The 23669-nt window shown below is 39.5% G+C and overlaps 3 protein-coding genes across 5 annotated transcripts; all 3 read right to left on the reverse strand.

Moving 5' to 3' along the window:
* Window positions 1–3672: 3672 nt before the first annotated feature.
* LOC142969226 (C-reactive protein-like) lies at window positions 3673–5982 on the reverse strand. 2 transcript variants are annotated; one of them, XM_076108998.1, is made up of 6 exons: window positions 5867–5927; window positions 5742–5768; window positions 5596–5650; window positions 4521–4623; window positions 4130–4427; window positions 3673–3976 (listed from the first exon to the last, which is right to left on the reverse strand). In XM_076108998.1, exons 3-6 carry the CDS (start codon window positions 5648–5650, stop codon window positions 3758–3760), a joined length of 675 nt encoding a protein of 224 aa, XP_075965113.1. In that variant the 5' UTR covers window positions 5742–5768; window positions 5867–5927; the 3' UTR covers window positions 3673–3757. The 2 variants fall into 2 exon arrangements, with proteins under 2 accessions (XP_075965113.1, XP_075965112.1); XM_076108997.1 differs by lacking the exon at window positions 5742–5768 and having other exon boundaries at window positions 5867–5982.
* A 3449-nt stretch (window positions 5983–9431) lies between these two features.
* On the reverse strand, window positions 9432–11643 carry LOC142969554 (C-reactive protein-like). 2 transcript variants are annotated; one of them, XM_076109516.1, is made up of 6 exons: window positions 11551–11594; window positions 11426–11452; window positions 11280–11334; window positions 10280–10382; window positions 9889–10186; window positions 9432–9735 (listed from the first exon to the last, which is right to left on the reverse strand). In XM_076109516.1, exons 3-6 carry the CDS (start codon window positions 11332–11334, stop codon window positions 9517–9519), a joined length of 675 nt encoding a protein of 224 aa, XP_075965631.1. In that variant the 5' UTR covers window positions 11426–11452; window positions 11551–11594; the 3' UTR covers window positions 9432–9516. The 2 variants fall into 2 exon arrangements, with proteins under 2 accessions (XP_075965631.1, XP_075965630.1); XM_076109515.1 differs by lacking the exon at window positions 11426–11452 and having other exon boundaries at window positions 11551–11643.
* A 2010-nt stretch (window positions 11644–13653) lies between these two features.
* On the reverse strand, window positions 13654–19878 carry LOC142969319 (metalloreductase STEAP4-like). The gene is made up of 10 exons (XM_076109157.1): window positions 19473–19878; window positions 19018–19125; window positions 18852–18922; window positions 18663–18750; window positions 17515–17793; window positions 17310–17404; window positions 17098–17208; window positions 16281–16323; window positions 15997–16161; window positions 13654–14452 (listed from the first exon to the last, which is right to left on the reverse strand). Exons 1-10 carry the CDS (start codon window positions 19695–19697, stop codon window positions 14195–14197), a joined length of 1443 nt encoding a protein of 480 aa, XP_075965272.1. The 5' UTR covers window positions 19698–19878; the 3' UTR covers window positions 13654–14194.
* Between the last annotated feature and the right edge of the window lie 3791 nt (window positions 19879–23669).

Here is a 23669-nt window from a genome sequence, read left to right on the forward strand (position 1 = left end):
ACATTCTTGTGATTCGATTTATGTAAACCATTTCGAGATACAATTACAACAGCAGGTACAATCAACGCAAATGTCAGACCACCAACAAACAAACAATTACAAAATTGAGACAACTCACCTATGAAGCCTCATAGTAATCCACCCATCGATAATATTCCAACAAAAACGGTCTTGTTACATTGTCAAAGGTCCAGACGATCCAATCCAGTAAAATATTTAGTCCAAAACACATTATTACGTCAATAAATACCCACGGACTGCTGTTGCATCATTTCAAATTAGCCGGTGGATATGCCTAATTATTTATGTATTTTCTGTTGTAACTCCAGTTTGCATGTAAACATTGCCGGTATCTGGGTCTCAAAATGGCGGCTGCACTCTGACCTTTCGATTGACACCTCACTTGACCCAATAGGAGCTTCCATGTCCTGTCCACAGCCTACAATAGCCAACGAGAGTCCGCGTTGAAGGAAAGTGCCTGCCCCTCTTCTTTCGTGTAAAGACCAAGCCATTTGCAACCAATCGTTCTGATGACTGACGCTTCGTATAGCCAATGAAATTTCGAAAATAACGATATACAGCTTCAGTGGATGGATTTAGAGCCACAACACGGGATGTCACTGCGTAACAGCGAAAGTCAGCTCCCTGCATCCGTGTGTAAAATGTGTGGTTTTGGAGACTTTAGGAAAGTAAATAATGGCAAAATAACTTATAAATTACATAATAGGAAACCCTATGATGTAGATTCAGATCAGGAGTGGGTTAGGCCTTTTTAGCCTAGGTATGTGACCACGGTTACCAAGCGTCTCCAAATGGCCTTTTTTGGAAAACGCCTCGACATACCCTTAGAAAAACATGTGTAAAATATTCATTTTCTGTGGTATTGTTATCAAATTTGAACTTGGACTAGGTAAGGCTTCATGCTGTGGTCCCATTGTGTTTTCCAGCGAATAAGTCCCAGCTATAGTCATCTGCAGGCATCTGTTTGCAAAAAATTATTCAGGCGGAAATAAAAACCTTCTACTTGAGTGTGTTTAAACTTCTATTACTCAATGCCAGTAGCACTCAGAGTGATTCTGACTGTTGGGGAAACAATTTCAGAGTGTTACCTTTCAAAAGAGATCAAAACAATGCAATGGTTCAATAACAGCTTTCAATTTACTTTGGGTATGCCTTGGATAGGCGTTTTAGGCAAATTTTACAGGAGTAGTAACAGGATATTGGTTTAAATTACCATAGCTAAGCTTGAATAGTACTATATTTTCTTACATAGTTCCCAAACAACTGTGCATGCTGTTGTGATTTGAATGTTTTCATCTTTGTTTCACATGCATCAGCTGTACACAACAATGAATCTGCACACATAGATTCAAGGTTGTGTTGGGACCATGTGCTTTGAAACAAAGGGATCGGGCCTGTATGTTCATTCAGATTGCAGTTAGAGATAGCACTCAAACCCCCAAACCCCATTTCACATCTACTTGTGAAATTCTGAGGTAGTTCGGTCTCAGAGTTAGGGGCTGTAATAACTGTGGATGTACATGGGTAAAGTGAAATTATTAAACACTAGTGTTAAAATGCTGTATGGCTGCTTTAATGTCTGAGTCTTTATATTGTCCCAGGGTATTTACATAAGCCTACACAGTGTCATTGTGTCATATACTATCTACAAAATGCAGTGGTGGGCCGTCAGGGCAGGCAAGGCCTTCTTTGCTGGCCTAGACACTGACAGACAATCAGATTTTTTGTTTGACATGTTGGGCGTATTCTTTGACATGCCAGAGCCTTCTAGCTGGCCGAGCCAAGTACGTCAGCATTAACGTGCGGCTTCAGTCAGTGGGCTAGTCTGACTGTTGTGAAACTAGCTAGCAGAACTTTGTAGTAGTAAGAGTTAAAGTTTAAAGATATGTAAGAAGTTTTTACGTGACATTACATTTTTAGCGTTTTGGCATGTTTGGCGGTGACAATCCCAATATCTACTGACTTTGTCGAGTGGACATTTTCAGTCCTCAAACGCATTAAAACGTCAACTGGGGAGGCTCGACTGTCATCACTGGCGTCCATGGCAATCGAAAAGGACCTCTTGCTGGAACTGAACCGCACCGATGTACTGTACAAATGTGCCATGAAACTCTTTGTAATCAAAGAAAGGAGCAAGTGGTAAGTGAACTGCTTTTGTATTTACATCTGCAGTAGCGTTACTACTGTGTTCATTTTTCTATCGTGTCGTTTTTTTATGATATAGTTAATATTGTTCCCTCTGATGTGAATACTATTTGAATGGTGCCCTCGAGTGTGTGGTGGAATGTGTGTTTTAGCGCCGCAATTTTGCTAGAATGTGCAGCGGCCTGTTGAATTGTGTTATTTGGGTTTTATATTATTCTACCTGCTTTGTTGTCATATAAATATATGTGACTCCTTCTTGTGCGTTTGTTCTTGTCATTGGGTTAATTACATTGATTTTGACTATATGCATTACTCGTTAATGACGCAGCATCCCGTCATGCTGCGTCATAGTGATAGACCTGCATCCTTTATAGTTTTGCGTGTATTCATGTATCTGCACTCTGCAGTTAATGTATTTGTTGCCTTCATAGGTGCTGAGCTTCATGTAACATTTTATTTACTTGTCAAATGTAGTGTTTTGGGTATATGATGTTTTTACACAAAAAATAATAGCCCGTAGCTGTGGCGTCATAATGAGGTTATTAGGAGGTGGTTCAACTGTAGTAGGACAGCACTGAAGGCCCAGGTATAAAACACACGGCCCGCCACTGGTAAAGATGCAGTGATAAGCACTACATGTGGCCAATTGATTCACTTTTTAATTTTTCTCTTGTCTTGGATTCATATCTGATTTTGAAAAGCTAGGAAATGAAAACAGACCAGGAAATAATGTTAGGGATCATAATCACACAGATTGCAGAATGACATTTAATGATGAATGGTGTATCCCTGAATGTTTTGAAATACTGGTGAATGTCACATTTTTATTTTAAAGCTATAATGCAAAAGACAGACGCCAAAGTAATCTCAAATAACCACCTGAAGCAAGAAATACTTAAGCCAAAGGGTTGTATTTAGTCTTAATACAAACATGCCAGCTAATTCATACCTTTTTTAAACTTTGTTAGTAGTGTTGCCATTATGCCTTCTGTCATTTCAGACGACCCATCCCTGCCTGTCCAGGGTGTGGCATGCTATTGTTCCCTGTACCATATGGTTTATACACATTCATTTATTCACATAGTTTCATCCGGTCTCTACTAATATGAGGTATCGTAGAGCTCTGGGTGCCCACCTACAGCTACAATATTCTCAATGCTGATAGGCTTTCGCGACACAGTGTCACACAAATTTATTGGCAGCCCACTGCTCCCTATATACAGGGATGGGTCAAATGCAGAGACAAATTTCCCCCTTAATTCCCCAATATAGTATAATAAATTAAAAAATGTAATTAAAATTAAAAAGTTCAACTTGTGCATATTTGCGGCATGCATTAGCATCCGAGATTCTAGGTCTACTCACATCCTTTTGCGTCTAGACGTATGTAATTTTGTCACGCAAAGAAATCACATTTGGTGTGAACACAGCATTAGAATCCAACATTTCTGCCTCTGGACGAACATTTTTGTGTTTAACCACACAATAAAGATCACTGTGAAGACACACCTTTGTAGCAGGACTTTATTGAGAAATATTTCAAACCCACTTGATTTGCGTAACTCAAATTATTGTAGTTTTGTTTTAAAGTTTAGGAACAGAACTTTTGTTTATCTTCTATCAGCACTCTGCCTGTGATCTGGAACTCCAGCGCACTCCAGTTGACCACATTCCCTGGGGTGAAGTTTAGTTCATCCACGTACTTCTGGATCTCACAGGGGGAAAGGGCATAGTCCCACATGTGGACATCAGACATCATGCCAATGAAACACTGCTTCAAGTCAAACCCCCCACCATGGGAATCCTGCTCCTGTAGATTACAAATGCGGTTTGAGATACAGTTAATAAAAGCTAAATTGTACAATATTTGTACTGAAATCTATACACTAGATACACACAATAAACTAAGAATAAATGTGTTTATTTAGAACATTTATTATGGTGCTTATTAATAAAACTGTACCTGTCCTAAGATAATTATAGTAGAGCCACTGATGTTTGATCCAGAGCTGATAAACTTCTTAATTGAAGGTTGTCCATCAAACCACAGCTGCACCAGTCCGGACTCAGAGTTCCATGTTGTACAAATAGAGTGCCACATGTTCGACTTGTAGTCCCACCCTTTATATTCTGTCTTTGCATTCTTGATATGGGGCTCCATCTCTTTATTTGCTTCGTCCCAGAAAATCAGGAAGTCATTGGCAGAACTGGGTGTGGCCAAAGAGAAAAGGATGTGGTCTCTCTTAAGGTCTGTGAAGGACCTGTAGGCATTGAAAAGACATTATCATGCATGATACTTTTCACAGCCAGAGATACAATGGGTTTTTTTGTACATTTTGAACATTCAGTTTTACCTGTGACAGACGGTTACAGCACCAAAACCCTGTCTTGATGCTGTCAGCCTCACATGAGCTGAGCTGGTTTGTTGTGGGAAGATGAACATTTTACCTGACAGATCTGAAAACAGAGAGGGGCGATTTTTCTTTATATCGATTTGTTCATCAGCATGGATTATTATTTCCAGCCCTATGGTGTAGCAGTGTAACAGTTGACTAACTACATTTTACATTATCTTTGTTATAAATATTATACAAAAATTGTGGTGACACATGACATGATATTTTGGATGAACGTCATCTTGCACGGTATTAGAAACAGTACCATGTGAACCACTGTCTGTTGAACTCTGTCACACATATAAGCATTGCTCTGCACGCCATCATTCAGGATTTATAAGAACACTTTGAGGAAGGAAAATACTTGCTATGGTGTCAACTATGATGTCTTATACAAATAGAGACACTACATACCGTCATTAAAAATCTTTTTGATATTAACTTATAATAATCAATTAGCTTTGTGGTTTGCTTATTGTTTTGCCAGGTATCTATTTGTTTTGCACAAGTATATATAGGTACATTTAATCTTCAAATGCAGTCATGAAAAGTGCCGTTGAAAGTGGAAGGAGCACTAGTGTTTTGGCTGTGTCGAGTCAAGAAAATGTCCACAATTAAACAAATTAACAACAGTTATGAAATCATTAAAACATCCAAGTTTGATATTAAAACAAAATAGTCTTTTGATTACTTTTGTGTTCTGTTAGATTTGTTAACCGTAAGTTCTTGTAATTTTGTAGAACAATGTTAGTTGAAAATTTTAGATGAAAATGGAAAATAATAAATGTATTATCTCAAATGTAGCAGACATATGCTTAAAGATACAATTGGTAATATAAGTAGATATATCTGACATATTTTGCCCAGTTCAGAAATCTGCTATTAATATATTACAAAAAAATATGCGATTTGTCTAAAAGAGTTTTGCATGACAAGTGTGTGAGCAAATTTGAGGACAATGGCAACAAACTGCTACAAACTCCAACATTTCCTTTTGTTATTCCCTCTGGTAAATAAGGATTTTTTTGTTTACCTTGAGGAGCTGCAGCACATGCTGTCAACATCACCAACAGCAGCAAAAACTTCATCTAATATAAAAGGGGAAAGAGACCATGAAGTCAACACTTTTGATTTGCTCTTAGTACTCTATGTGCAACAAATTAATTAACTCTGATTTACCTTGAACTGCTAGAATAAACAATGCAGCTGGAAAAAGTAAAAAAATGAAATAAAACAAACGGTTTTCAAATATTACAATAACTTCAAATTCCTATATTTTGCAGTTTGTCATGTGTAGATCTTACCTTGAAATCAGAGTCTGGATGTTGTGTGCAGCATGAACAGGATCGTGAGGTTTCTGCAATCACTGCTTCCTCATTTCTGTCTGCGTGTCTCTGTGTTTCCTTCCTCATCTACAATATTTTTTTGGCTTCAGATTCCTGTTGTGTAAAAAGCTGTTTACCGCTTTCCACTGCATCCTCGTGTTGAAATAGTCACATTATTGTGAGGTGCTCCATGAAGCTGAAGTAAAGTGAGGCACTTTTTTGTGCTTTTGCTTTTTCTCTTTCAGAAAGAATGAATCACTGCAATAAGAAATATGAAATATTCAAAAAAATGTAAATTTCTATCTTGTTTTTACTATTTATACATATTGGTGTGAATTACTATACTACTGCTTGAAGAATACAATATTTTCTCACATAGTTCCCAAACAACTGTGCATGCTGTTGTGATTTGAATGCATCAGCTGTACACAACAATGAATCCACACACATAGATTAAAGGTTGATCACTCATGACTAACACATAACGGTTACCAGAGATGTTTCATGTTTTCTGCATTCACCTATGGATCAGATAAAATAACTTGACACTTTACAACGTATATAGCCAATCTGTACTCTCACTGTAACATTTTATGTGTATTTTTTGTGAAGTATAGTACAAATGCAGTAGAAAGGCATTTTTCACTGGGCGGTGGTCTTTTCTTTGCATTTGTGCTTGTTTGGAGTTTTCCTTCATTGCACCAAGGTGGGTTAGCTGAGATTATGGTTTTTTTGCATGTTTAACCACACCTGACAATCATGTCAAGATGCACTAAATATACACAATAATGTTTCAGACATTTAATGTTAAAAATCATTATAGGAACAAACCTGGAAAGACGCTCATGAATTGAAGATACAAAATCAATTGCGTTAACATTTTTTTGTGAAAGTTCGGCAGAATTTTCAGGAACAAACAAGAAAAATAGGAACTATACACTTCTCCCCATGTGGCCCAACCATTACTCATGATTCATGAATAAAGAATGAAGCTTTGAGGAAGATCATAGCTCCCATGAGAGAATATTATAAACAAAAACCTTTTTGATATCCCACTTTGCCTTTTAGTTTACTTATTGTTATACCTGTCTTTTGTTTTTCACTAGTTAATATGTAGATAATTTTCTTCTGTAAATGACTGTGTCCAGTGAAGCAAATGTATATGAATGTCCTGACATATTCACTTATTCACTTGGGCTGGCAGGGAGTGCCGCTTTAGCCAGCCCACTCTCCTGTTGAGCCAGTTGAGGTTTGACTTTATTGGTAAAAGGGTGGCAAAGTTTGCAAATAGTGAAATTGTCGAATATGCATATTGTGACGACCCTCCTCCTGTCATACACGAGGTGCCGGTTTTTCCATCTGTTACAGGTGCTGAGTGGAGGATCGTTACCAGGATGAGTCTCACCTGTGCCGGGGTGTGGCTCATCCTTAAATACCCTTTCCAGTTGGCAGCCCAGGGGGAAAGGAAGACATGTGCTGACGGGACCGCGACCACGGTTGCTGACCTTGTAAAGTGCGGTTGTGTGTTTTTGGCGTCACAAATAAAATACTACTTTTGGCGCCAGCTCATTGTCTCCCTGTTTTGTCTCAGTCTATGAGTCGGGCTGTGACAATATAGAGTTTATAGCAGATGGTTCTCTGTCAAGTCATTTCCATTAGTAGGAGAAAACTCAGATACATGATTCACAAAATGCAGCATAATCATTCATTATTACAATTTCAATTGTTTATTTTTGAAGTAATTGAAACCATGTGGTGAGTATTTTTGTTTGAGGCGTGTTGTTCTTTTTTCTCTTTTTTCCATCCTTCGTCTTCCTGCACTACAGGTGTGTGTTTGTGTGTGTGTGTGCTATGTTTTAAATGCATTCATGCATGTGACAACATACTGCATGTCTTCATGCCTGCTTGTCCAAGTGTATTGATTAATGTTTGATCATGTGTCACCAACAACTACCAGTTATCAGCTCTATGCTTTCTTCACTCACTTCATGATCAACTAAAATGACTTGCTGCAGCACAACATCAAGGGCCTATCTCTACTGTCACATCCAAATATGATATCCTCTCTGCAAAGGACTTCAGTGATGGAGGACTCTGCACGCTCCTCTCTCCACTGATGTGATGAGATCCTGTAGTAACTGGGGAGATCCTGAAGCTCAGAGCAAATGTTTCCTGGAGAACTGCATCAGATCAGCCAGAGGGATGAACCCTGGAGAGGGATCAGACCGGGACCACTAGACAGAGCACACTCAACTCTGCAGGGAGACACTCTCTGAGTTTGACTGAGCTTTTAAACAGGATGAAATGTATATGGAAGGGGGAAAAAAGAGGCATGCCGGTTATGTTCAGTCACGCTTAAGTTTATTGAACAGTTGTTCAATTTGACATAGCAACATTAATAAGAAAGATGCAAAAATATAATGCAAAGAAAATCCAACAAACATAAGCTGCCATATACTGTAGAAGAAGGTTGAAGAGAAACTCTGAGATATAAAAGTCAAACTGTTGTTGCTGATGTTTAGGGAAATGCAACAAAGTCGCCTGTCTCAGAGTTGGGGGCTGTAATAACTCTGGATGTACATGGGTATAGTGAAATTATTAAACACTAGTGTTAAAATGCTGTATGGCTGCTTTAATGTCCGAGTCTTTTGTCCCAGGGTATTTACATGAACCTACACAGTGTCATTGTGTCATATACTATATACAAAATCATTTTTGTACATAGTACACTGAAGATGCAGAGTGATAAGCATTACACGTGGCCGATTGATTCACTTTTTAATTTTTCTCTTGTCTTGGATTCATACCTGATTTTGAAAAGCTAGGAAATGAAAACAGACCAGGAAATAATGTTAGGGATCATAATCACACAGATTGCAGAATGGCATTTAATGATGAATGGTGTATCCCTGAATGTTTTGAAATACTGCTGAATGTCACATTTTTATTTTAAATCAACTTCATTGCAAAAGACAGACGCCAAAGTAATCTCAAATAACCACCTGAAGCAAGAAATACTTAAGCCAAAGGGTTGTATTTAGTCTTAATACAAACATGCCAGCTAATTCATACCTTTTTTTAACTTTGTTAGTAGTGTTGCCATTATGCCTTCTGTCATTTCAGGCTACCCATCCCTGCCTGTCCAGGGTGTGGCATGCTATTGTTCCCTGTACCATATGGTTTATACACATTCATTTATTCACATAGTTTCATCCGGTCTCTACTAATATGAGGTATCGTAGAGCTCTGGGTGCCCACCTACGGCTACAATATTCTCAACGCTGATAGGCTTTCACAGCGTCACACGAATTTTGCGTCAGAGTTGAAAAAGTTAATCTTGTGCATATTCGCGGCACGCATTAGCATCTGTAGATATTGCGTCTACTCGCATCTTTTTGCGTCTTTACATAGACTTTGTATGTAATCTTGTCACGCGAAAAAATCACATCGTATTTGGTGTGAACACAGCATTAGAATCCAACATTTCTGCCTCTGGACGAACATTTTTGTGTTTAACCACACAATAAAGATCACTGTGAAGACACACCTTTGTAGCAGGACTTTATTGAGAAATATTTCAAACCCACTTGATTTGCGTAACTCAAATTATTGTAGTTTTGTTTTAAAGTTTAGGAACAGAACTTTTGTTTATCTTCTATCAGCACTCTGCCTGTGATCTGGAACTCCAGCGCACTCCAGTTGACCACATTCCCTGGGGTGAAGTTTAGTTCATCCACGTACTTCTGGATCTCACAGGGGGAAAGGGCATAGTCCCACATGTGGACATCAGACATCATGCCAATGAAACACTGCTTCAAGTCAAACCCCCCACCATGGGAATCCTGCTCCTGTAGATTACAAATGCGGTTTGAGATACAGTTAATAAAAGCTAAATTGTACAATATTTGTACTGAAATCTATACACTAGATACACACAATAAACTAAGAATAAATGTGTTTATTTAGAACATTTATTATGGTGCTTATTAATAAAACTGTACCTGTCCTAAGATAATTATAGTAGATCCACTGATGTCTGATCCAGAGCTGGCAAACTTCTTAATTGAAGGTTGTCCATCAAACCACAGCTGCACCAGTCCGGACTCAGAGTTCCATGTTGTACAAATAGAGTGCCACATGTTCGACTTGTAGTCCCACCCTTTATATTCTGTCTTTACATTCTTGATATGGGGCTCCATCTCTTTAGTTGCTTCTTCCCAGATAATCAGGAAGTCATTGGCAGAACTGGGTGTGGCCAAAGAGAAAAGGACGTGGTCTCTCTTAAGGTCTGTGAAGGATCTGTAGGCATTGAAAAGACATTATCATGCATGATACTTATCACAGTCAGAGATACAATGGGTTGTTTTGTACATTTTCAACATTCAGTTTTACCTGTGACAGACGGTTACAGCACCAAAACCCTGTCTTGATGCTGTCAGCCTCACCTTAGCTGAGCTGGTTTGTTGTGGGAAGATGAACATTTTACCTGACAGATCTGAAAACAGAGAGGGGCGATTTTTTATTTTTATTTATTGATTTCTTTGTCAGCATGGATTATTATTTCCAGCCCTATGGTGTAGCAGTGTAACAGTTGACTAATTACATTTTACATTATCTTCGTTATGAATATTATACAAAAATTGTGGTGACACATGACATGATATTTTGGATGAACGTCATCTTGCACGGTATTAGAAACAGTACCATGTGAACCACTGTCTGTTGAACTCTGTCACACATATAAGCATCGCTCTGCACGCCATCATTCAGGATTTATAAGAACACTTTGAGGAAGGAAAATACTTGCTATGATGTCTTATACAAATAGAGACACTACATACCGTTATTAAAAATCTTTTTGATACTCCAATTAGCTTTTTGGTTTGCTAATTGTTTTGCCGTGTATCTATTTGTTTTACACAAGTATATATAGGTACATTTAATCTTCAAATGCAGTAATGATTGAAAGTGGAAGGGGCACCAGTGTTTTGGCTGTCGAGTCAAGAAAATGTTAAAACATAATAGTCTTTTGTTCACTTTTCTGTTCTGTTAGATTTGTCAACCGTAATTTTGTAGAACAATGTTACTTGAAAATTTGATATGAAAATGGAAAATAATAAATGTATTGTCTCAAATATATCAGACATATGCTTGAAGTCAACATTGGTAATATACTAAGTAGAGATATCTGACATATTTTGCCCAGTTCAGAAATCTGCTATTAATATACTGCAAAACCTTGAATTTGGAAAAAAATATGTTTCTTGTGTCTAAAAGAGTTTTGCATGACAAGTGTGTGAGCAAATTTGAGGAACAATGGCAACAAACTGCTACAAACTCCAACATTTCCTTTTGTTATTCCCTCTGGTAAATAAGGATTTTTTATATTTACCTTGAGGAGCTGCAGCACATGCTGTCAACATCACCAACAGCAGCAAAAACTTCATCTAATATAAAAGGGGAAAGAGACCATGAAGTCAACACTTTTGATTTGCCTTTAGTACTCTATGTGCAACAAATTAATTAACTCCGATTTACCTTGAACTGCTAGAATAAACAATACAGCTGAAAAACGTAAAAAAATAAAACAAAACAAAAGGTTTTCAAATATTACAATAACTTTAAATTCCTATATTTAGCAGTTTGTCATGTGTAGATCTTACCTTGAAATCAGAGTCTGGATGTTGTGTGCAGCATGAACAGGATCGTGAGATTTGTGCAATCACTGCTTCCTCATTCATGTCTACGTGTCTCTGTGTCTACGTGTCTCTGTGTTTTCTTCCTCATCTACAATATTTATTTGGCTTCAGATTCCTGTTGTGTAAAAAGCTGTTTACTGCTTTCCACTGAACCATCGGAATTTACAGTGAAAGTCATCCTCGTGTTGAAATAGTCACATTATTGTGAGGTGCTCCATGAAGCTGAAGTAAAGTGAGGCACTTTTTTGTGCTTTTACTTTTTCTCTTTTAGAAAGAATGAATCACTGCAATAAGAAATATGAAATATTCAAAAAATGTAACTTTCTATCTTGTTTTTACTATTTATACATATTGGTGTGAATTACTATACTACTGCTTGAAGAATATAATATTTTCTCACATAGTTCCCAAACAACTGTGCATGCTGTTGTGATTTGAATGCATCAGCTGTACACAACAATGAATCCACACACATAGATTAAAGGTTGATCACTCATGACTAACACATAACGGTTACCAGAGATGTTTCATGTTTTCTGGATTCACCTGTGGATCAGATAAAATAACTTGACACTTTACAACGTATATAGCCAATCTGTACTCTCACTGTAACATTGTATGTGTATTTTTTGTGAAGTATAGTACAAATGCAGTAGAAAGGCATTTTTCACTGGGCGGTGGTCTATTTCTTGGATTTGTGCTTGTTTGGAGTTTTCCTTCATTGCACCAAGGTGGGTTAGCTGAGATTATGGTTTTTTTGCATGTTTAACCACACCTGACAATCATGTCAAGATGCACTAAATATACACAATAATGTTTCAGACATTTAATGTTAAAAATCATAATAGGAACAAACCTGGAAAGACGCTCATGAATTGAAGATACAAAATCAATTGCGTTAACATTTTTTTGTGAAAGTTCGGCAGAATTTTCAGGAACAAACAAGAAAAATAGGAACTATACACTTCTCCCCATGTGGCCCAACCATTACTCATGATTCATGAATAAAGAATGAAGCTTTGAGGAAGATCATAGCTCCCATGAGAGAATATTATAAACAAAAACCTTTTTGATATCCCACTTTGCCTTTTAGTTTACTTATTGTTATACCTGTCTTTTGTTTTTCACAAGTTAATATGTAGATAATTTTCTTCTGTAAATGACTGTGTCCAGTGAAGCAAATGTATATGAATGTCCTGACATATTCACTTATTCACTTGGGCTGGCAGGGAGTGCCGCTTTAGCCAGCCCACTCTCCTGTTGAGCCAGTTGAGGTTTGACTTTATTGGTAAAAGGGTGGCAAAGTTTGCGAATAGTGAAATTGTCGAATATGCATATAGAGTTTATAGCAGATGGTTCTCTGTCAAGTCATTTCCATTAGTAGGAGAAAACTCAGATACATGATTCACAAAATGCAGCATAATCATTCATTATTACAATTTCAATTGTTTATTTTTGAAGTAATTGAAACCATGAGGTGAGTATTTTTGTTTGAGGCGTGTTGTTCTTTTTTCTCTTTTTTCCATCCTTCATCTTCCTGCACTACAGGTGTGTGTGTGTGTGTGTGTGTGTGTGTGCTGTGTTTTAAATGCATTCATGCATGTGACAACATTCTGCATGTCTTCATGCCTGCTTGTCCAAGTGTATTGATTAATGTTTGATCATGTGTCACCAACAACTACCAGTTATCAGCTCTATGCTTTCTTCACTCACTTCATGATCAACTAAAATGACTTGCTGCAGCACAACATCAAGGGCCTATCTCTACTGTCACATCCAAATATGATATCCTCTCTGCAAAGGACTTCAGTGATGGAGGACTCTGCACGCTCCTCTCTCCACTGATGTGATGAGATCCTGTAGTAACTGGGGAGATCCTGAAGCTCAGAGCAAATGTTTCCTGGAGAACTGCATCAGATCAGCCAGAGGGATGAACCCTGGAGAGGGATCAGACCGGGACCACTAGACAGAGCACACTCAACTCTGCAGGGAGACACTCTCTGAGTTTGACTGAGCTTTTAAACAGGATGAAATGTATATGGAAGGGGGAAAAAAGAGGCATGCCGGTTATGTTCAGTCACGCTTAAGTTTATTGAACAGTTGTTCAATTTGACATACAGCATAAGAAAATACAAAGAAAAAAAATACAAAGAAAATACAACTGTAGAGGAAGGTTGAAGAGAAACTCTGAGATATAAAAGTCAAAGTGTTGCTGCTGACGTTTTGGGAAATGCAACAAAGTCGCCTGTCTCAGAGTTAGAGGCTGTAATAACTCTAGATGTACATGGGTATGGTGATATTATTAAACACTAGTGTTAAAATGCTGTATGGCTGCTTTAATGCTTTAATCTTTAAGTTGTTCCAGGGTATTTACATAAACCTACACATTGCAATTGCGTCATATACTATGTACAAAATATAACAATTACAAGATGATTACAGAATGAGACACTGAAAGGAGTTCCAGTCATTTGTCTCTGCTATTGTAAGTTGTCTATGACATCCAAAACAATGACCCTGGGTTACCTGTTGATTTTGGAAGGCCAAAGGTCTTTGTGTCTGCGTTTTCTTGTGCCTCATTGTTTTGTGTCAGTAATTTTGATAGTCTCTATGCTAGCAGTGCTTTCGCACTGCCGTCCTCTGGATCATTCCTCTCCCAGCCCTGTCGAATGCGGATGAGGCTGCGGTCCACGCAGGGCAGGAGGAGCAGCAGCTTGAGCACAATCAACAAAGAAGGCACCACCAGACAGAGCATGTAGGCTGGAGGAGTGTACCATTTGTAGGAAGAGGGACTAAGGAACCTGTCCCATCCGTACAAGTAGGTGTGAAAGGTACAGAAGAACACTGTCAGGTATCCCAGCTTCGACTGAAAGAGAGAAAAACCAGTTAAGACATTCACATAGTTACACAACTAATTACTGTGTAAAAGGCTTATTAGGTGATAGACTGACCTTTACAGAGACACACGTTTGACCTACACATGTGTACACACTTATCTACTTTGTGCACACATACATATAGAGATATTTCCACTACTGATAGAGACCATGCATACACATACACACTTGCAAATTTACAAGCAAGTATATCCATTCCATACACATGAATTACACCTAAAGACTGTGGTGAAAGATAATGTATGCCCCGCAAATTACAATTGATGAATAACTTAACATTTAAAGCATTGCTCTAATTTGGGCTTGAGTAAAGGGGAGGTGTGTGGAATGAGAAAATGAGCTTGACATGACCCAGTTACATTTATGAATTAGTTTGTTCCCTGTAGTGAGGCTGATTTCATTTTCGATTGGCCAAAGTGGGAAAAAAGGTAAACTTTTGTGTCTGCAACAGTAAAAACAATCCCAAGTTTTTGCAAAGGAAGGATGGAAATACCACCAACACACTTTCCAATAGGTTATCCAACGGGAAGTTGTACGCAGCCATCTGGCCCACGTAACTTGTTTCCATCTGGGCTGACGCACACAATCCTCCTTATCAGTCATAGCTGGAATCTTGGCTAATGGACATGATGGGAATATCTTTGCAAATATTGTCCCGTAGCTTCTCTGTAAAATTCCTCACCAACTGAATCTCAGCAGCCTCGTGCATACACAGGTGCAATACTGTAGTGGCAGTAGACAGAACATTTCATAACGCACTTTATAATACCTCCAACGGGCACATCGTGAGTGGATACCTACTGAGCCTGTTTAATATTGTGAGCATGTATCTCTGTGTTAACTGAATCATCAATCTGGTTGTCATTTGCAGCTTTTCAAGGCCACAGTGTAGAGGTGAGATAATCAGTTGTCCCAATTTTCTTTCTCGATGAGCTTGTTTGTATTAATTTTCTCAGAAAAATACTCATGAAATATCACAGAAATGGCTCTAAAATGACCAACAACGTGTTTGAATGCCATTCAGTTTCCTTTTTGTGAGCTACGAGCACCAAATCTGTTGGCTACAAAAGGTGTGAAGGTTTTGCTGTCTTCCATGTTGTCAAAAAAAGCATTGAAGTGCAAAGCTAATTAGAGAGTATACACACATATGTACCTTCTCAACTTGTGGGTTGGTGAAGTTCTTTAAGAAAAACAAACCGCTGTCATTTTAGGTTCAATCTGTGATTCAACAACTTCTGTAAAAACACGTACGGGACACACAAGTGTTTCATGGAAAGGCGGACAGATTGCTTGGGAATCGATAGGGCCAGCACCGCTGGAAACTGTAATAAAAAAATTCCAAATTCCTCCAGTTGCAACTGCCAATGATTGTCCGTGTGAACAAGATGCAGCCCAAGAAGTGTTTTGTATTTCGTGTGTCCCTATGAATGTGCAGACACACTGAAGCTCACACACTCTAACACATCCAGACACCCACATATCGTATGACTCAGACAAACATGCAAGTATCTACCTGTATGAAGCTGAACTCTCTCCAGCTGAGAGCATTGCTGACGGAGGGGAGAGAGGTTATTCCCAACAAGAGATACAGGCCAAATCCCAGAATCCCCATGGAGTAGTAAGAGTCACTTCGCCAGGCCGTGGTGGTGTCAAACACTGACGTTTTGTTTTCTCTGATCTTAAAGCAACAGTAAACAAGACAGATATATGTCCATTTATGTACTGAAACAGTACAGTATTAAGCAAAATTATCTGAATGTATTTGGTTGTATATGAATAATTACATTCATGTCTTACCTGTGAGATGGTATGGTCAGCGATCCTGAATCTCACATAATATCTGGGGAAGAAAAGGATGAAACCATTTAAATAAGGCCTAATTATTTTACATATCTAAGGTAGTAGTTACCATGACTAATAAAAAAAGACTCCTAGTGTTATTGCTATGTTATTCATCTGTAGTTTAGCATTATAACTCTGAATGATTGGTCATTTAGCTGCACTTTCTTGTGGGTACTTAGGGTTTAAATTGTCTTTCTGTGTGCTGCAATTAATCTTCACAATTGACACGTCAGCATCACACAGCTCTTTCTCTCTCTCATTTTTTCCACTATGCCTGATTTTTATCATTATGTGTTATTTAATACACTCGATTTTAAAACCCAATCACAATCCATTCAACATAGCATTACATCTCAGTTTTAAGTGCTTCTTAAAGAGTGAGTGCCTCTACTCTTCATTCTGCTGCTACTGCTATCACTAGTACTACTCCTCCTAAGACTACTTCTACTACTTCCTCTGTGATTACCACTGCTGCCATTAACAGTACTGCTGCCATTCCTATTTCTACCAAAATAAACATATTTACATATATTTATGTACAAACTCAACTTTAAAACCATCATGAAAGTATGATTTATGCAGGGCTGTCTTTAAATTAGATTAGTTTTAGCTTTGTGTTCCTGATAAACTGGCAACTGACTGCAGTTGAAATTGCAGTTATGATTACTAGCTCAAAACTGTCGTAATTTGTTTTGGTTGATATTGTCAAGAAAAATGTGATTGAACATTTATTGAATGAACCAGTATGAGGATGTGTGCACCTGTTACATACCTTATGGGGATGACGAGAGTATAAAGCACATGTAGAAAAGCAAAGCCAAGTGCCACCAGTCCCAGCTGCTTCCTGCACAGCATCCAGCGATCCAACCAGTCAGGAAAACGCCTTAAACAAAACATACTTTGACTTGTAGGATACAATAAAACACTTTGGTATGTATTCTCTGCAGGCACTAAATATCAGTGCATCCTGTTTTGATGTCTGACCTGTACTTGGTTCCTCGGTAGAGCTGAAGGAAGGCAGCTATGACACCAGGCAGGTAACACAGAGACAACATGATGAGAGACACAATAGGAAACACCTGAAAGATGACGGATAAACACAGAAGTGGTTACTGAGAGGAAGACAGATTCAAGTCAGTTACTTTTAAAGAGGAACTGATGCTAATTTACCAGACACTAAACACTCTACCTTGTTGGCCAAGGACACCATGATTCTGAAGGAGATGTCTTTCCCCTCTACAACATACGCGTAGATGACTTGTCTAATGAGCACGTAGAAGAAGAATAAAGCAGTGAGGCCGAAGGCCACACGTAGCGGGAGCCTCCACTCTGGGAAAAGCTGCAGGGGGAAGTCCTCCAGCTCTCTGGCTGCTGACAGAGACCCTTTATCCAGAGCAGTGAAGCCCAGTTTGGTGGCCACCTCTGCTACTGTCAGCTTCCCCTCAGCACTGTTTCCACACAGGTACACCTGTAGCATGAAAACACCCATAGTATTTAAAGCACTCGAAATGCCCCATGTGGGGAGTATATCTCTTCATTATTTCATGTTTATGCATTTATGTTGATGCATTTGCCCACGCAATGATGAAAGGATTCTTTTGACTCCAGAGGATTGAACACTACCTGGAAAGGCTTTCTGTAAGAAATACTAAATTTATTGTAATAAAGCTGGTAAAAAACTAACACCAATGCTCAGTCAACACCGATTTGATGTTGTTGACTGTGCTCCAAATACACCAACTCACACATAAACATACACCCCCACCAACACACACACTGTGTGTTTTTTACCTTCCTCGGGGATTGCACAACCAGATCAAAATGGACTGAATGAAAAACCCACATATGCTGTAGCTTTGCAGTACAGAGGAAGAGCACAAAGCACGTGACGGAGAGCTTAGATCTAAGAGAGACTGTGGAGTTAATTGATTCAAGGATACATCAGAGATGGCATTCACAGCAAAGACACAAGGATGACTCTTCAGATTTGGCTTCTTTTACTTGGATTTGGTTTGATCAAAACTTCAAAATGAGTTAATAATATAGTTTGGACTGAAATACTTTTCTGTCTGAAAGAGACTATTATTTTTAACTCGTTGGTCAATGCCCCGCTGTGTTAACACATTAGAGAATTGTAAAAAGCAGTGGGAGAAGGATTTGACAAGCAGTGCTGAACAGTTTAATTCCAAAAATAGATATGTCACCATTAGGAAGACAACAAATTAATTCCTAAATAGCAAGGAAGAAAGAAAACCTAATTTGGCACTTATTAAAGTGTCAAATGCACCAATACGCAACCAAAATATTTTTTCAACAGATCTCAAACACATTCAGCACCTGTCTATTGGCATCGGAGGGTCCATTCTGCAAGGACCAGGCAGACAAGGTGTTAAAAGCCTTCACCACATGAGCTCCAGGGATCAGCCTGACAAACAACAAACACAGTGATAATTCAAATCACGTGATGTATGAGATCTCCCAATATTTTAGGAAATGACATTACAGTGGTGCCTGATTTCCTCTTACCTCTGCAGATACTCAGCATTGGCCTCTGGGTATAGATTCTTCCTGAGGTTGTTGCTGACGTCCACCAGCACCTTACAATCAATGAAATCAGCAGAGTGGATGAAAAAGTAGAAATCAACAAACTGCTTTGTTACACAAAGGCATCTGACTGTGCAACAAGGTATACCTTCCCCTTGAGTTGAGGTGCAAGTGTCGCCAGGAAGTCATAGTTTTCTCTGTGAATACAAATGAAGACCAGAGCAGCTGACTGGGCTGCTGCCTCGTGGCTCGTCGCCTGCAGAACATACACAAACACTATTGTGTTGAACATTGCGTGAACATTACATGTGGCAACACAGCTCAGGCTCAGCGTGTTCAGTGATAGTTCACTATAGTTAAACACATATTACACAACAGATGAAAACTAAATGCCTCAACATGTGCAGACACACATGATCACACAGTGACTTTGTTTAGCTCAGTCGGATTTCAAAGCCTGACAACAACGGTTTCTATTTTTTCCAGCACTTTTATCGACAGTTGTTTGAGTTGGTTCAGGACCATCATGCGACACATGTTCTGAACAATCAGCAAAAAAGTTGAATCCCAGAGTTTGAGAAGACGTCATGCATTGTTTCGTACCTGAGCTCCCTGAGGCAAGGGGCCACAGCTGTGAGGTCTGCGGCTGCCGTACACCACCCTGTAGCCAGACTGGAGCAGACGCTGGCCCAGAGAGCGCCCTAAGTCCCCCGTCCCGAAGATACACAGCAGCTCCTGCTCAGGGGCAGCTGCTGTGCCCAGAGGATGCAGCAACACACTCTCTGGCTTCACTTCCTTTGACATGTTGCTCAGTCTGTCAGCCGACATGGCCACAGTCTCACACAAACAGTGATGGTCTCTCTGGTGATTTTGACAGAACAAAATACTCCACCAGCTTTTTTGTCAGAATGTGTCCAGATTCAAGGCAGATGTAACAAAGTAATAGTCTTCAAAATAACAGCTCTTCTGGGTACTTCTGTATAAAAACAGTGTCAGCAAATCAACTGTGTGCCCCTCAAGCCCATGTGTCCCGTCTTGTAACTCATTGCTCCTTAGACTGACAGATTTTTCGGCCTTGATTTTGTTGTTGTATTGGCCCATCCCCTCCCATGGCTCAGGCTGAAGTCTGCCTAAACTGGGAAACTCCATGGAAACTCCAAAGGTGGGAGGTACATCCGTCTCTGCTGTGTATGGAAAGGTTCCTTTGGGGAATATTGTGCAAAGGTTTCAAACATGGCCTTCTTCTGGGAAATCATTGGATCTTCTGTGAGAGATTATGCAACACTGGACAAAATAAAAAACAGTGTGCCAAAATACTGTGGTTTTCTGGTTTAGCCAAGTCGCAGCAACACACATTAAGAAACACATACAGAGGAAAGCAGAAAATGGAAGTCCCAGTTCATTTAAGGACATGAAGTAAATGCACATCTAAAAACCACAAGAGGCTCTGACTGGCACAGTATGAGACAGATTTTTTAATTGTAGCTTAATGTCAGTTGCTCAAAAAACATTTTAACAGGTTTAGGCATTTACATAGAATACAAGCAAATAAATGAAAACAAAATAAAATCTTAAACCAGTGTCTTGGATTAAGTGCAACTCAGACAAGAATGTGATTATCTGACCGTTTACTCATCACAACAGTCACAAACATCTGGACCGTGTTGAGGTCACAGTGTGCAAACACAGTGTGCTGGAATGCTCCCAACCCCCTCCTCTCTTCCCCCGCATTATCCCCATTATATAACCGTAACATTCACACGCCCTACCAAGTGCATAATTACTTTGACATGTGTGCAAATTGAATAATAATGTTTAAGAGAGGGCGGTTACTTGCCATGCACCTGGAGTGAAAGAACACAATCCTTATAATCGGTCACTGATATTGTGGTCAGTAGAAGCAATCGCTGATTCATGTGAGCAGGCAAAGCACCAATTACAGTCTAATCTTGTGTTGGCCCTATGAGTAATTCATGTTTTTAGGCCTGGTAACTGAAGTTGGCCTCTGAGTGCAGCCCTTCTTATTTTCCCAGAGGTCCAGAATAGCTCCAGTGTTCAGGGTTGAGGTGAACCGCGGGCCTGGTGACCTGTCCTACACTTTAATTACTCCCTCTGCTCTGCTGCCTCCTGAAGTGGCCAATGTGTGTTTGTGGTGAGTCTGTATGAGACACAGACAAAAGTATTTAACTTGAACACACACATACACACCATTGAGATAATGTGATGAAATTTGATCTTGTTTCTTGGGCAGTATTTAGCTTGAGAACTTACCAACATTTCTGCTGTTTGGTAAACAATTACATGCTGACTTCCGAAAGATCCGAAAGTAAAGTGATGCTCTTGAGATGGGGGGGGGGGGGGGTCAGGGTTGATAAATAAATAAAAACCATGACCTTTTGCATCAGCAAATAACAACAAAAGCAAACAAAAGGATGTCTGATAGAAAAAGTGTTCGAGTTGAATGTACCATCTGGCAGGTCAGTGGTATTTATGAGCTGTGTTAGGGGTTTTATTTTTCCCACATCCAGTGGTCAGTTATAACTGACCAAGAGTTCATTCCTCTCTGAAGCCAAGCTCAAAGATCAACCAGTAACAGCCCAGGCACAAAAGAACAGAGCTCGACCTCAGTGAGCACAAGAGCTGCAGTCAAGTACTCGTGAGCAACACACCAAACAAGTCCGCCTCGAACAGTGTGGGTATATTTCTAATGATCAAAACAAAACTGAATGGAAGCAGCAGTCACATATCAAATGTCAAGTCTGGAAAAAGGCACTCTCAGGCAAGGGTGATGATTGGACCATCCAGTACTCCCAGAGTACAGCCATTACCATGATTGGCTTTACTCTGCACAATATCTGATCGTCTAAGCAAAACGCAGTGTGCATTATCCCACAAGTCTATGCTAATGAATTCTGGTGCATAAATACACTATACAGTAACATCCTGCTTTCAAGATCATTGTACTATATGTAATCAAAATGATTTTGAATGCAGTGTGTTGTGTTTAGTAAAGTGCAGGGTTCTGTGCTATTTTTATCTGAGGTGTGACCAAGCCAAGGAGCTGCTGTGCCGCGGGGCAAAAAAGGAGAGCGAGAATCATTCTGGTCTGAGGCTGGATATTTGGTACATTGACTTTTCCCTCTTCTCACTTCACATCCACGAGACACATCTGCTGTTTGTGTTTTCCTTGAGGCACAGAGTGTCCTCATATGAGCCCCCTATGAGCCATTCTTTTGAGGTTATGCTTTGGGTTTGCAGGCTGTGATCTGACACAGCCAGAAAGGCCACATCTAAAAACAACTTTACTTAAGGCAGGAACATGAGAGAGGGTCGGCTAGAAAAAAAACCCACATATACTCACCATTTGTTCAGAACATGTCTAAGCTGGCAAAGCCCTTTTTTTGTAGAGTGTTTAAATGTGTAACAAAAGGAAATGAAGTCCAGCTGGCTGGTTGGCAGCAGATGCCATCCTTAGTAAAACTTATCTTGGCTTTGGACAGAGTCAGGAACAGTGTTGCAAGCTGTGCTTACCCCCCCCCCCCCTTCTCTCTCTCTCTCTCTCTCTCTCTCTCTCTCTCTCGTTGATTTATTGTTGAGATCGTTGTAGAGATTTACAGTGAAATCTCCCTACTGACCCCTGCTGCACCGGTGCTCAATGAGCAGCCTGTAAAGTTAATGGGTCAGATCCAATCTTTCCTTGTAACACGCTTCACTCTACACACACACACACACACACACACACACACACCCATAGCCTCACTTTCTCTCTTCCTCATACGCAGCACTCTCCTGTCTCTCTTTCTGTCTCCTACAATTCAGAGCAGCATTAGGACATGGTCTCAGCTTTATGGGGGCTCTAATCAGAGTGGTTGTAAAAACCTGACTGAATGAGCAAGCAGCAGTTCTGTGGTAACACTGATGCACACAATATTGCAGGGACCCTGAAGATATGAGACTCTTGTGTGTATTTAGTTTACGTCATTTAGTGTACACAGTTGTCTGTCTATTTTGTCCCCAAAGACTAAAATAATGTGGAGCTTAAAGCGCCTTCACACCCGTAGTCAACCCACACAGGTGTTGTCACATGTTGCTTGATTAAACTCCTTCTCAGAACTGTGTGGATGTTTGTGTGTGTGGAGGCTTAAATTACATCTTCCTCTCTCTCCTGTTAGTTTTGTTGCAACTGTTAGGGCAGGGAAAAATACCCCATTGTCGTACTTATAAGCACATATTGATGATAACAAGTTCTTGCATAGAGTTGCGGACTGGAAGGAGCTATTTTGGGCGCTCGGAAGTAAAGGCCCCATTCATTTTTTCTATAGACAATGTTCTGTGACTGGCAATTGGAGCACTTAGTTTGGATCGGCCAAAATCGCTCCAGGTGTTGTAACTCAACCCGCCCGCCGTGCAAAAATTATGGATATGATTTTTCAGAAGCTGAAATAATTCAGACTGGTGGTCTGGCGTATTTGTTACATTATTCATAAGGGTTCCATGTTTCTTATAATGCTGAAGACTTGCACAAGTGACCCCTTCCACTTTTCAACTCTATGGCACCACCCAACTTCAGAGGTCTAATCAACCAGAGCAGTTGAAAACACCTGTGCGGGTGTGAATGTCCTTTGAATAAAAACAAAAAATAGAAAAACTCACTACACTTACTAAGTGGTTAACTCAAAATCAACATTGTCTTGAATGTCAGTCTTCTCATTTATTTATTATATGTACAGTAATGTACACGCAGAGTATCTGCAGAGTTGATATTTTGAGACATGGCTCTCATCACTCTGCAAAGGTTTG

The sequence above is a fragment of the Anarhichas minor genome, unplaced genomic scaffold (genome assembly GCF_050575085.1).
Source record: "Anarhichas minor isolate MPS153535 unplaced genomic scaffold, ASM5057508v1 ptg000041l, whole genome shotgun sequence".
Classification (NCBI taxonomy): Eukaryota; Metazoa; Chordata; class Actinopteri; order Perciformes; family Anarhichadidae; genus Anarhichas; species Anarhichas minor.

Bases quoted from the DNA above. Each gene is read 5' to 3' on its own strand.
- LOC142969226 (XM_076108997.1), bottom strand. From the start codon at position 5,974: ATGAGGAAGGAAACACAGAGACACGCAGACAGAAATGAGGAAGCAGTG. The intron at 4,428-4,520 runs GTAAAACTGAAT...CAATGCCTACAG, and splicing joins GCTGTAACCGTCTGTCACAG to GTCCTTCACAGACCTTAAGA. The intron at 3,977-4,129 runs GTACAGTTTTAT...TGTAATCTACAG, and splicing joins CTATAATTATCTTAGGACAG to GAGCAGGATTCCCATGGTGG.
- LOC142969554 (XM_076109515.1), bottom strand. From the start codon at position 11,628: ATGAATGAGGAAGCAGTGATTGCACAAATCTCACGATCCTGTTCATGC. The intron at 11,335-11,550 runs GTAAGATCTACA...CTTTTATATTAG, and splicing joins ATCCAGACTCTGATTTCAAG to ATGAAGTTTTTGCTGCTGTT. The intron at 10,383-11,279 runs GTAAATATAAAA...CTCTGTTTTCAG, and splicing joins ATGTGCTGCAGCTCCTCAAG to ATCTGTCAGGTAAAATGTTC.
- LOC142969319 (XM_076109157.1), bottom strand. From the start codon at position 19,697: ATGTCGGCTGACAGACTGAGCAACATGTCAAAGGAAGTGAAGCCAGAG. The intron at 18,751-18,851 runs GTAAGAGGAAAT...GTTGTTTGTCAG, and splicing joins AATGCTGAGTATCTGCAGAG to GCTGATCCCTGGAGCTCATG. The intron at 16,162-16,280 runs GTAAGACATGAA...TGTTGCTTTAAG, and splicing joins CTGACCATACCATCTCACAG to ATCAGAGAAAACAAAACGTC.